The sequence below is a fragment of the Tetrao urogallus genome (genome assembly GCF_951394365.1).
Source record: "Tetrao urogallus genome assembly, chromosome: 5".
NCBI lineage: Eukaryota > Metazoa > Chordata > Aves > Galliformes > Phasianidae > Tetrao > Tetrao urogallus.
Genome location: NC_136818.1, coordinates 64,417,008 through 64,430,231, shown reverse-complemented (window position 1 = coordinate 64,430,231; position 13,224 = coordinate 64,417,008). Strand labels below are relative to the sequence as shown.

At 50.7% G+C, this 13,224-nt stretch overlaps 1 protein-coding gene across 2 annotated transcripts in view; it reads left to right on the top strand.

Annotated features, from left to right (window-relative positions):
* STK32C (serine/threonine kinase 32C) overlaps positions 1–13,224 on the top strand; it is a gene marked incomplete at both ends in the record, with an annotated part of 57,782 nt that overhangs the window by 42,174 nt on the left and 2,384 nt on the right. The window contains 6 exons of one of the 2 annotated variants that reach the window (XM_079536248.1): positions 7,655–7,806; positions 9,751–9,924; positions 10,395–10,432; positions 11,819–11,908; positions 12,349–12,452; positions 12,547–12,663. In XM_079536248.1, coding sequence (XP_079392374.1) covers positions 7,655–7,806; positions 9,751–9,924; positions 10,395–10,432; positions 11,819–11,908; positions 12,349–12,452; positions 12,547–12,663 — 675 coding nt within the window. Of the gene's footprint in view, positions 1–7,585; positions 7,807–9,750; positions 9,925–10,394; positions 10,433–11,818; positions 11,909–12,348; positions 12,453–12,546; positions 12,664–13,224 lie in introns of both variants that reach the window. The other variant, XM_079536247.1, reaches the window with a different exon arrangement.

Below are 13,224 nucleotides of genomic sequence, written 5' to 3'. Positions count from 1 at the left end.
GTGGGAAGCACAGCTCCCATCCGCTGTGAGACTCCCAGGGAAGTGCCTGCAGGGCCACACCGTGCTGCACCAAGGGTTGTGTTGGAGGCTGTGAGCAGAGGCAGCCTAAGCACTGCTTCAGTGTTCTGTAAAGGCGCCACGTTCTGGGATATCTGTCAGTGATTTGTATCAATGAGACCACAGAGCTGCTGTGCGGGAGGGGAGAGGTGGGTAAAAAAGGCAAAACAAAAAGCAAGTGCAGCTTTTTCTTTTCTGGTTCCTTGGTTTATGTGCTGTCGTGTCCTTAGCTTTTCCTGGTATGTTTGGGTTCACGTCCCTAAGAGGCTGTGAGTAGATAATCACTCATACCCCAAACTCGATTATAGAGACATCTGTGTAATATCTGACTGGATGTTATTTCCTCAGCGTAACGTGAAAAGGAAGTGCCTAATCTGAGCCATCTAAAATTGCTTTTAATCATAGGATTCATAGCTTGTGGGTAACATCTGCAGTGCCTCTCTGTGAAGCCTTAGAGGGAACCTGGAAGAAATCCCATGGTAGCTGCAGATGGAAAACATCTACTCCCGACTTGCTCAGTACAGGAGCCGGCCAGGAGAGCTTTTCCTGAGGTGTTTCTATGTGCTGGCTGTGTTAGTTCAGATGTGATTTATGTAGGTGGCAATATAGGAATAAGATTCATTTGGAAAGAAAATAATTATGCAGCTTTGAGCACTTGCCCTGCTTTCCTAGCCTCATGAGTTCCTTTCCCTGGCACACGGAGGGCTGGCCCTGCTCCGAGGTGGTGTGCATCAGTTCTGCAGCCTTGCACAAGGTACGAACACAGGCGCAAACTGAAGTCGGCAGTGTGGGGCATGAGCACTGAGGCTCACGTTGTGCACAGTGCTCTTTATTTTAGGTCAGACGGGGTTTTCATCTCTATCATAAGCAACTGAGGGAGGGATTTTTCATGGGAGTGTTGACATGACCTGAAAGCATCGGCAGGCTTGCTGTGAATAAAAGTTTCATCAGCTACCGCTACAGCTTGGCTGGAGCAAACAGCGGTATTGAATTAAAGAGCTTTTAATGATTTATGGCGCTGTGGCACACCGGTCCTTCATCCGTCTGGTGATAAAGCATAACTTTCAGCAGGGAAAGAGCAAAATTGTAAGGCTCTGTGAAAAAGATCTTCGGGAGTAAAACGTGGTGTTTGGAATAGAAAACAAAACGAGCTCTTGGGGTGAGGACGTGAGAGCAGACATGTCAAGCTGCTGGCCCTGTGCTTACAGCATGTCTCTGGGGATCATTGGCTTTTTCCACTCGCTGCAAGTTCATACCTCTTAACTTCTCTTATACCCGAGTAAACCTGTTCTGATTTTGACCTTTGCCTGTGCAGAGGAGGCTGTGTTATTAACACACTGCTATTGCTGAGACGTTGCTGTAACGCAGCCCCAGCTGGCTGAAGCTGTCACCAGCCCAAGGGCTGCCCGGTCCTCGTTGGGGAGCACAGCTCTCCTGCTGCAGGCTGGCCTGAAAACATGGGGGTTCACAGGCAGCATCTGAGTGCAGCAAGAGGACCCGTTTGTGCCATGTGTCCCTGTCTGCAAGCACCGAGTCCCACTGTGAGTGCAGCAGCAGCAATGAGCCGTGGCTCCTCCTGAGCCAGCCCAGGGCACAGCCATGGGATGGTGGTGTCGCTTTGGTTGTGTCACTGTGCAGTGAGGGTTGTGCTGCAGTTGGAGCTGAGTGTTGTCAGCTCTGCACGGTGCAGGAGGTTGCTGTGCAGACTGCCTCTGTGATCACGGCTGCAGGTGTCCCATTCTGTTCAGTGGGGCTTTGTGTGCTGGAGATAATGGTTGGGTAAAACGCTGCCAGAGACACTATTGTCAAAACTGTTCCCAGAATGAAATTCCAGATAAATTAACTGCATAATGAAAGCAGTGAGGGCTCTTTGTTGTTCTCAAGTCTGTTTGCATTCCGGACCTGACATTATCATGGCAGCACCCAACCTGGCCACGTCTCAGCCCCTCCAGCCCGAGGAGCCCACCCTGAGCAGCACCTCCCCGGGGTCAGTGTGGCCATGGGGCTGCTCAGCTCCCCCCAGTCCCTTCTCCTTGGATCAGCCAGTGTCACTGCTGTGTGTATCATGTTCCTTCTGCAGCCTGCGTGACTCTCTGCTCCCCATGCTGCCCTGCCAGCTGCACCTGAGGTAACACCGCTGTCCTGCCATCCATCAGGTATTCTTGCCGTCCATTTGTTATTCTGTCCCTTCGCTCCTCTCTGGGCACCAGGAGGCCCCGCAGCCCCATTGCCAGCTGCTCGGGACCACGAGACATCCACAGCCCCAGGGCTGGAGCCCCACGTGTACCCGGCACAGGGCTGGTGCTGAGGGCAGGGCTGCATCCTGCGCTCCTTCCCAGCTGGACGTGGACTGCGGTGCTGGAGCAGCCTGTGGGAAGTGGGTGCAGGCTTAGCATTGAAAGTGCAGCAGAGCTTTGCTGGAGGGGCCCTTGCAGCCCCTTGCTGTGGGCTGGGTGCTCCCCACCAGCTCGGGCTGCCCAGGGCCCACCTGTGGCCTTGGTTACCCCCAGGGATGGGGCACCGCAGCTCTGGGCAGCAGTGCCACTGCCCTGTGCTTCCAGCACTGCTCTGCCCTGCTGCTTGCCGTGGTTTGTGTGCTTGGTGCTTTAGTTGTATCACTGCAAATACACCTCGAAGACAGCTCTAGGCTTTGTTATCTTACCATGCCAAAATAACATTTGATTGGAGGTTTTATCCTTAACGTTTATTCGGAGTGTAGCGCAAATTAACATTATCTTTTAATTACAGTTCTTACACAGATGTTAATTACCAGACAAAGACTGTATTTCAATTACGATCAGTGCCATCATAATATGAAATGGATATGAAAATTGGTTTGAAATAACAGAGTAACTGTTGCTGCCTACTGTGCAACTGTGATGCTGTGGCCACGTCAGCCGTCTCTGGTTTCCTTTCAAAATGATGACATCCCTTGCAATTACTTTCCTGATATCAGCTGAAATTTGATTTTCATTTTTAAAATATAATTGACAACATTATGGTTTCAGTTATTGGTGTAGAGCCACGCTAAAGCAGCATGGAGGAGGCAGGATCTGCAGAGGAGCAAGTCCCTGACAGCCACGAGTTGCACGGTGGCCTGGGGCTTTTGGGCCTATATGTTAGGATGACCAGGTGCTGGAAGGTCTGTCCATTGGCATGACCATACGATGGATTCCTGCATTGGAATGCAATAGGTTGGAAGGCCCATGAACTGTAAGATCTGTGCTGATGGCATTTACTGCCTGCAGTCATTGTGAGAGGAGGTCAGTCTGTGCCCTGGAGCAATGTGACAGGGAATGTCTGCATTGAGGGTGTTGCTTTCTGGGGAGCTCCTGCAGCTTGCTGATATTTTCTTGGCTAGTTGAAGAACCGAATTCTAGTGGTGCTTTTACTTGTGTTGTTTCCTAATGACTTTGTCAGGTTGGCATTATTTCTGAGAGCAGCAGCCTGCAGCTGCAGGCGCTGAGTGCTTGGAGGTGCAGCTGTGGTCAGCAGAGCCCTGGGGGTGGATCGCTGCCCACTGTCCAGAATGCCCACATGTAAGTACAGCACTTCTCATCCCTGCAGAGTGGGAAATATAAGGATTTTCTTAACTTCTGAATATCTGATAGGATATTTTGTGTGTCTAGGAGCCCAGACATAATCCCCAGGGGAAGTCAGCGAAAACTGAAGCATAAATCACTGTATTTGGATCAGGTGTAACCACTCTGAATAAGCGTTTTACAAGCTAGAGCAGTGTCCTCCTGTGGTTCACTTTCATGTGGGATTAGGATGTTTGATGTGAGTGTGCAATTTGCTGGTGCCGAGCGTTGACTCTGAAGACAAAATAAGCAAAATCCAGGAAAATTCCTGACGGCCCTCAGCCGAGTCCAGCAACATTTCTGGGAGAAGTTTATAGAGCGTTTTCTGGTCCTTCAAGGACAGAAGGCCATGGAGAGGCTCTAGAAGATAACGTACTGCTCCCATGCCCAAAGCAGAAGGAAGATATCTTGGACCCAGCTGTGGGCATCAGATGTGGCAGTGATGTCCTGCAGGGGACGGGTTTACGAATGCCTTAATTTGACATCTGCATCAGCAGAAGAAAAAATAATCTTTGTGTAGCCAAGAGCAAGCAATCTCAAGTACTTATCTGCTTCACAAAGAGTGCCCGGCATGCAAAGTGCTTGCTTTTGTTTGAGCCCACAGACAAATTGTGGTATTCCATTATAATTAGCTTGAGGTAAGTCAGGACACTATTAAATGACTGGATGACTTTTCATCCAAGTGAGGATTTCAGCCCGCTGGATTCGCTTGGAATCAGCAGGAAAGAAATTATTGACTTTCTAAAACCCGGCTGCATAAAAGGTAGCAAGTTGAACTGAAAACGTGCAGAGCAGCAAGAATGCAGAGGATCAGGGAAAATATCCCGAAATAACAGCGGCAAGGACAGAAGTCTTCCCACAAAAAATAGCACCTTGTGTCCCCCGGGCACCACGAAGCCCCAGTGACTGTGCTGTAGTTCCATGCCAGCTGACTCCATGGGCAGGCGGGGGGCAGAAGGCACGGCGGGCAGGCGCAGCTCGCTGGGCGATGCAGGGGGGCGGCACGCTGTGCAGTTCCAGCAGCCCAGCGTCCTTGGGACTCGCAGCAGCAGCGCTGGCTGCAGGGACTCTGCTCTTCGGAGGGTCTCTTGTTTTGAAACTTGAAACACGTGGCTTTGCTGTCTGCTCAGCAGTGGGAGAAATGCTGTGGCAATGAAGGCTGCAGGACACGCTGCGGTAACAGCGGCAGGGCAGCAGTGCGGGGAGCAGCACAGCCCCCTGGGGGCAGCAGTGATGGGCATCTTGAGAAGACCAGAGGGCTCTGATGCCTTTGCAGACATGCACGTTTAGATGCTTTCACGTGCTGCGTGCTTTAAGGGCAATGCCTACCTTAAGCTGAGGATTTCAAAGCCAAGGGTCAGTTTTCCTCTCTTTTTTTTGTTTTTTTATGCATCATGTGGGTCAGTGACCCTTTGCACTGCTGTGAATGCCTGCCGTAGCTCGGCTGCTGGGTGCAGACCCAGCCAGTCCAGGCTCAGATGAAGACGAACTTCAGCTCCAGTGACAATTTCTGTTGTCATTGTATGTGGCCCCATTAAGTGAGGTCGAAATGGGAGATGTTAAATGCTCATCTCATGTCCTGAATAGCAAATGCAAGTTCCAGCTCCTTTGTGCCTTTAATGCAATAAAAGCAAAGGCAGCTGTATACAAACCATTTGGCAGCTGCTGAATGCTCAGGGTATCTGGGAGTCGATTAAATCTTTTATGTGCCATGTCTTGAGCAATATACTGCCAGCTGATGCCTGCCTTCTGCAGCGCGGATCTGGCAGCATTACATACAATTTTTCCTGATGGCTGTATTTAGCCACAGAAAATGTCCTTTGTGCAGGGAGGGACCACATTGTGCAGCACGAGGACACGGTCATCTCTTCTTTTTCTTTCTTGTGTTGCTTTACATTGTAGATCTGCTTGAAAAATGGATCCAGATTTATTTTAAAACCACTCGGGCTTGTTACCCTGTAGATGTTCCCTGCTTCCACAGGGGCAGAGCAGAGAGGTAAAGATGTGTGTGCTGGGCACTCACCTGTCGGTGCATGGGCTGTGCTCCTGCAGCCACAGACATTTTAGGGAGGGTTCCTGCTGGTCATGGAGGACCTAAGCGACATGGATGGAGAGGGCAGGAGCAGCACCGGTCCTTGTGTTGTGATGGGGGACAGCAGGGCGCAGAGAGCTGCACAGCACTGCAGGGCTGCACAGAGGTGAGGAGCTGCACCAGCACAGAGCTGTGCTGTGCTCCTGTGGAGCTGCACCAGAGCAGTGCTGCCTGGTGAGGGGAGGAATGTTCCTTTGACCCTCGTGTGTTTCGTTTCTTCCCTAGAAAACAGATGAAAAGTTTGTATAGTACTTGAAAGTGGAGTTACTTTGCACGTAGGTGATGCTCTTCTGTTTCAGAACACCACTTGCAAGGGAACCTGCTATTGCGTTTTCATTTGTTATGCTAGATGTCCATTTTTCCTGCAGAGAAACAGAGAGCAAATGACAGAAATGTAAAAAGCAGTATGTGGAAGGATGGAAAAGTCAAAATCTAAACCAGAACTAATGACAAAGATTTAGAAATTGATGTGTTTCTAGCCTTAATGTGAAACAAATCAGAAAATAGCATTGTTTGGTATCTGCATTGCTGTTACTCGTGGACTTGTTTTTAGATAAGCTGTGTAGTGATGCCCATGTCCTAAGGGGGTATCATTGGGTCTTTGCTGCTGAAGGAAGTTACAGGGTGCAGTTATTTTCCCTTGGCTTATTACTGTCAGCTCGAGGCAGCAGTCGGGTCGTGCTGGTGCTGTGCATCGCAGCAGGCAGCTCCCTGCTCACATTCAAGATGCAGGCAGCGAGTTTCAGCCTTGTCTGTGCTGTCTGTGCTGTGTGTCTGTCTGTGCCGTGTGTCTGTCTGTCTTGTGTGTCTGTCTGTGCCATCTGTCTGTGCCACGTCTCCCTGCAGCTGCTGGTGTCCCCAGGCAGGGCCAGACCCCTGCTGCCCCCCGGTAGGAGCCAGCCCAGAGCATGCCCTCAGCACAGAGCTGTGTACATCCGTGGTTCTCTGCTTGTGCAGACATTGCAATGGCAACTGCAAAATAATCCCCGTAATTTCATTGTGTTGCTAATTAGGATGTTTGTAGCAGGCTAACGATAACCTCCTATTATTTTGTCATCTTCTGCTGTAATGTGTCCTCAGTGATATTACATTATGTACCATTAACACTTGCAAATTGTTATTAATGGGAGCATTTTGGAAGTATGGAAGAGCTCAGGTCTCCCTGTGACCTTTCCTCTATCCAGGGGTGCTGTGGGATGCTGCAGGACCTGTTAGATGATGTGGGATCCATGGGATGCTGCGGGTGCTGTGGGATGTTAGATGTTATGAGGGGCAGTGGGTGCTGTGGGATCTGTTGGATGCTACGAGGGGCAGTGGGTGCTGTGGGATCCATTGGATGCTATGAGGGGCAGTTGGTGCTGTGGCTCCAGCAGCTGGAGGTCACCTTTGGTTGGGTCTTGCTGTGGTGTTCCACTGAAGGCTGTAGGAGCGAACTGCCAGACTTCTTTTTTCAAAGAAAACGTACGCAGCACGCTGCAGTCTGGTACTGAAGAGAGGGCAGACATAATGATACCAGCTGTAGGATGCTCATTAGTTCATTTCAGAATACCTGCCTTGATAATTAGTGTCGTCATCAGCCAGAGATACAGGAGCAGCACTGAGGATGCTCTGGGGGGGCAGTGGGCCCCACTCTGTGCTTGGTAGCTCTGTGCTGTGCAGGGACATGGAGCGTGGCCCAGTGCTGGGCACAGTGGTGGTTGTTTTCCTCCTTTTTAACCTATTTACATTTTAATCGCTTTCAGCTGAAGCAAAATGGATTGTTTGACCTTTCTGAGTACGGCCATATCTGAAATAGGTTAAACTCAATCTGCTGGAAATGTACACTCAGCGTGTGTGAGCTTCCCCTCCTGGAGAGCTGGTCTCACATGTCAAGCAGCAGATGAGGGTAGGGAACATTTTACTAAATCTTTTCCTTCTGCTGCAGGTGTGCATTGTGCAGAAGAGAGACACTGAGAAGATGTATGCCATGAAGTACATGAACAAGCAGCAGTGCATCGAGAGGGACGAGGTCCGCAATGTGTTCCGGGAGCTGGAGATCCTGCAGGAGATTGAGCACGTGTTCCTGGTGAACCTCTGGTGAGTGGTTTCTGCCCTTCCCCCTGCCCTCCCCTGCCCTTCCCCTGCCCCTCCCCGTGCTGCAGGGCTGCGTTCTGCCCCAGGCGCTCTGCACACAGCCCCATGGGGAGGTACTGCGGAGCTGGTGCAGCAGAATGAAGCGCTTTCAGGGAGCACACACAGAAGGCATCCAAGTGTTACATCACAAGCATTTTCCAGCAGTCGGTCTCGTTTCATCGAACCCGTTGTGTTGGTTCTCCTTCAGAGCCTCCTCGCACACGCTGCTGCAGGCTGAGGCGCTAGCAGTTGGGCTGCAGTGCCGCTGTGCCACGTGTGCTGTGTGACCATTGCAGTAGCTTCCAGCCTGATGTGAGGAGAGCTGTTCTTTTTAATGAGGCCCTGAATTAGTACTGAGTGCTTTGGAATGCAGCTGTTTTCAGTGATCTGTTTCTGAGAAGAAGTGCTGTGATCTCTGCCGATTGCCACATGTGTGGCCTTTGGCTGGAGAGCAGCTGATGGCAAAACAGAACTGCAGCAGTTTGCTGCTGAGTGCAGAGTGTCCCTTTAGAGCTCAGCTATCTCACTGAATCTTGCACAGCATAAATTCATTTCGAAATCTAAAAAGTGGTCCATTATATCTGAAGGTTGCTGCTTGGCTTTGAGTGAGGATTTAGCAGCCAAGAAGAGTGGCATTTATACAAGGCGAGGGAACCACTTGTGGTCCCACAGAGCAGAGGTGACAGGCTGAGGAGGAAGGAGGCTGGTCTCTTGTTGCTGACATGTAGGTGGCCGTGGTTACTGGTGCTGTGCCTGGGGCTGCTCGGTGCTGTGCATGCTCTGTGCCTTCAGAGAACAGCTCAGGTAGAGGCAGCAGTTGCAGTGGGGTCAGGGAGTGTAACCGGGTCCTGGGGGCAGCATTTCCACCCCATTGGCTGTTGGCACTTCAACAACGGCAGATACATTTTCCAACAGGTAATGAAATCTTTGTGCAGACATGCTGATGCATATTTTCCCAGCTCCTGCATTTGGAATAAGCACACATTCAGGATGAGAAGTGTGTGATTCATGAGCATTATACAACCCCACACACTCTCTCCTTAGAAACGCTGTGGCCAAATATAACAATGGGACCTTATTTGTAGTGTATCCTTACTGCTGTCACTCTCCTCCGGGATCCTCTGCAAATAGAGAGGCGTTTTACTCTACCGTAAATACAAATCTACTTCTCTGTTTTTATGGTTAAACTAGCACTTGCATTTTCTAATCCATTTTCAGGATATGCAGGGGTATTTTAGGTATGGTTGTGTCGTGCTTTTCACAACTGAAAATCCGCAGTGGCTCTGAGACGACTGTGAGCAAAGCCCAGTGGGCTGTGTGCCAGGGAGCTGGCAGTGGGGAGTTTGGTACGGGATGGGTGCTGTGGGACATCAGGCTGGACGGGGCTCTGAGCACCAGAAGGAGCTGTGGGTGTCCCTGCTGAGTGCAGGGGAGTTGGACCAGGTGGCCTTGGAAGGTCCCTTCCTACTCAAACCATTCTGTGGTTCTGTGGTTTGTTATGGGACGTTTGAAGCAGGGAACAGCGTGCCTCAGGTAAACCGAGGCAGAATAGCAGGTAGGAATTGAAACACTCATATTTGCTCTGTGGTTTTCTGGTCTGGAAAGGCAGCCCCAAAGCCCAGCCCCCGTACCTGTCTGCAGGGGTTGCTTGCTGAGTGGTTCTATGGCATTCTGTGGGGTTTTGGTGAAGGATGGTGCTCAGAAGGCAGGAGTTAACGGGGGGCAGCCGCCTCAGCGTGGAAGTGCTGCTTAGGACAGCAAAAGCATCGTGATGGCATCGTGAATGGTGCCCACTTAATTAAAGAGAGGCGACACCGAGGCCGCCGTATGCTCGTCGCGGGGATGCTGGCAGATTGTCAGCGGTGCTGTGCAGTCACAAGGAGCACTGCTGACGGCCACTCCCCGCAGGTACTCCTTCCAGGACGAGGAGGACATGTTCATGGTGGTGGACCTGCTGCTCGGCGGGGACCTGCGCTACCACCTGCAGCAGAACGTGCAGTTCACGGAGGAGACGGTCAGGCTGTACCTCTGTGAGATGGCCCTGGCGCTGGACTACCTGCGCAGCCAGCACATCATTCACAGGTACCTGTGCTCTGAGGCTCTGGGAGCGAGTGGGAGCTGCGGGGCTGTGGGGCTGCTGTCTGGCTGTGGGTCCGGCTGGGCTGCGCGCAGGGGGCTGGCTGTGTGTGGCTCACAAACCTTGCCCACGGAGCTGCAGCCTGTGGACCTTTCTCCTCTCAGGGGCCCGAGTGCGGTGCTTGGGGCCGTGGCTGGGGCTGGGCTGATGGAGGGCTTCCCAGGGTGGGCTGATGCCTGGAGCACTGATTTCACAGACGTGATGCATGAATAAGCCAGATGCTCCCACATTTTTTTCCCAGTTGCTCGGAGCTTGTAATGTCTGAAGGGATTTGTTCCATATTAGGGTGTTTTGGGGTTTTATCTTTCTATTTTTAGATAAAAAGGTAGATAAAAGGGTTGCAGGTTTTTTTGTAGCAGTTAATCTGTCATCTGACTGAGATTTCAGTTTGCTGTAATTTTGCTTCTCTTTGCAGAGATGTAAAACCAGACAACATTCTCCTGGATGAGCAAGGTAGGAGCTCTCTGTCTCACTTTGTCCACCCGCTACAGATTTCTTGCAGTCGAGGATTCTGTGTGTCTTGTTATGTGGGAAAGGTGTGAGAAATACACACACACCAGGCTTTCTGTGAGAAGAGAACCGGGCTGAGCCAGGTGAAGTGAGCCTGGAAACCTTCCTGGGAGCTTCTATTGGTACTGTTGTTAACACACTGTTGGTTGGCTATCATGATCTATACAGGACAGCTCACATATGAGATCCCATACATTCAGCTCTCCAGTAATAAGTCTTAGAAAATGAAGATTCACTTTCTCAGGACAGCAGGCTCCAAATACTCCACATTTTAGGTAAAGGCTTACCAAGACCACGGCTTGCATGGAAGTTTGTTAGAAAAAAACACAGAGTATGAAGGCTAAATGCCAGTGCCTCAGACTGCACGTACTATTGGACATGACCTGTATCTGCATTCATATGGTGAGATTTGAAAATGTTCTGCCCCATCCAAGGCCCCTGGCTTCCCCACACAGCCCTGGTGACAGGCAATGCAGGAGCAGAGAGAATATTCTTCCGTACTTCCTGAAACATCTCAGTGATTTCTTCATACAGACTTAGGGTTTGCAAAGTGTTAGGATTTCTTTAGATTGACGTGTCTGTATTGGCTGTGCTCTGCAGTGCCAGCTCTGCCTTGGCTCTGGGATGTGGATGTGGTCGTGGTCCAACGCTTTCATCCACAAACTGTTACAGGTTGTTTTCAATCAACACGAACAAGGCGGTGTCTTAACAGAGTTTCCTTGTCTTCTTTACTGACTCTAGGTTCTGATATGTCAGTGTGACCAAGTGCTGGAGCTGTGTAAGTTACAGCTCCCAAGGTAGGCTGAGCTAGGAATGTTTATTGTAAGCTGAAATATTGTGGTATTTTTCACATTACTTTGCACATCCCTCTGTTTTTGTGCTGCACGTTGGCTCAGCACTGCCACATTACGTTGTTTGTATTCAGTGGTGAAAAACTGAGCCTGAGTTTCCCAAGCAGTAAAGAATTTGGCATTTAAAACTGGACATGTCCCAGGTTTGAAACTCAGAATCCTGTAATGCACTGCAAACAAAGAACAAGAATGGCCAGGTAGGGTGGATTAAGTTGGGTATTTTAAATGGGCTCCATGCAAAATGTGAAGCTTCATATGTGATTCAAGATGCAGAAGCACAGTGAGGTAGCACTTAGCATCAGGCAGGCCCGAGGTCCTCAGAAGGCTGCAGGAGCCCTGGGGCCCAACGGGGGGCTGGGGAGGTTCCTGCCTGCCCTGCTCTCTGCCCCTGGGAGCAAAAGCTTAAATACACCTTTATTCTGCACTGTGGGGTTCTGTGCTGCAAGTAATTCCTTCCTAACATCTGTCTTTGTTTAAGGTCACGCACACTTAACAGATTTTAATATTGCAACAATAATTAGGGATGGTGAAAGAGCAACTGCGCTAGCTGGAACAAAGCCATACATGGGTAAGAAGCAGTGGCAGGTTGTTACTCTGTGCTTTACCTTTAAGGAATGCTCACTGCATGCGGTCTTCTAAATCCTGTCTGTCACAAAAGCACTGAATGGATTTTGCCCATTAATGCATGCACCGAGTCATTCAGCAGAGCTTAGCTGGCTCAAGAGGGGAGCTCCGCAATGGCTGCATTGCCATCAGAGTGCTGCCTGTCCCTCCGGCGTTCCCAGCGTCCCCTCAGCTCCGTGTCCCCTCGGTTTCCTGTCCCCGTGGCCCAGTGTCCCCATGTCTCACAGTCCCTGCTTGCTGCCCAGCCCCCTGTGAGACCAGCTGTGCTGCTGGCTTGTCCTGGAAGCCCCACTGGTGGCATTAACTGCGCTCACGCGTGGACTTGCACGATGTGGGTGATTTTAGCAGGAGATAACCTGCTGTGGCTCTGCTCTGTCTGTTCAGCTCCGGAGATTTTCCATTCCTTCCTGAGTGGTGGCACGGGTTACTCCTTCGAAGTGGATTGGTGGTCACTGGGAATCATGGCTTACGAGCTCCTCCGTGGCTGGGTAGGCTTCAGAGCCAAAGGCCTAAGAACATGGCTCCTTCATGGGCTGCGGAGAGGAAAGGGAATTCCTTCTCACCCTTGTGTGCTTTCCCCAGAGGCCGTATGACATCCACTCCAGCAACCCGGTGGAGTCCCTGGTGCAGCTATTCAGCACCGTCAGCGTTCAGTACTCATCCACGTGGTCAAAGGAGATGGTTGCTCTGCTACGAAAGGTGAGGGCTCTTAGAGTCGTAGAATCATAGAGTCCTTAGAGTTGGGAGGGACCTCGGAGGGCCGTGTGGTCCAGCTCCCCTGTGATGAACGGGGACAGCACAGCTAGCTCTCCTGCTGTGCGCTAGGCTGGGTGGTAGCTGTGGTGTGTACAAGTGTGCCTGGACATATTTCAGTGTGCTAGTAGTGTGAAACTGAAAGTGGACTTTCACAAAGTCCAGCAAAAAGACATTACTCGGTTTAAGCACAGATTAATCTTTTGTTATGATTTTTTGTTTTTTTTTTTTAACTTCTGTAAGTGTGGGATCATAATGCCTTAGGTTGTAAGGGACCTTAAAGGTCACCGAGATGCAACTGCCTTCTGCAAACAGGGATAGGATGCATTGGTTGCTAGCCAACGAAAAGGCTGTTTCTTGGTGTAATGCTCAGGTTCTTCCCTGGGGAGGCTGGGTTCTTTCAGCACCCGAGGGTAAGGTCCTTGTGCCGTGGCTGGGTCAGCTGGGGAGCAGTGGGCTCAGCGCTGAGGAGTCTGGTTCGGAGGCATTTACAGTGAGGGATTTCGT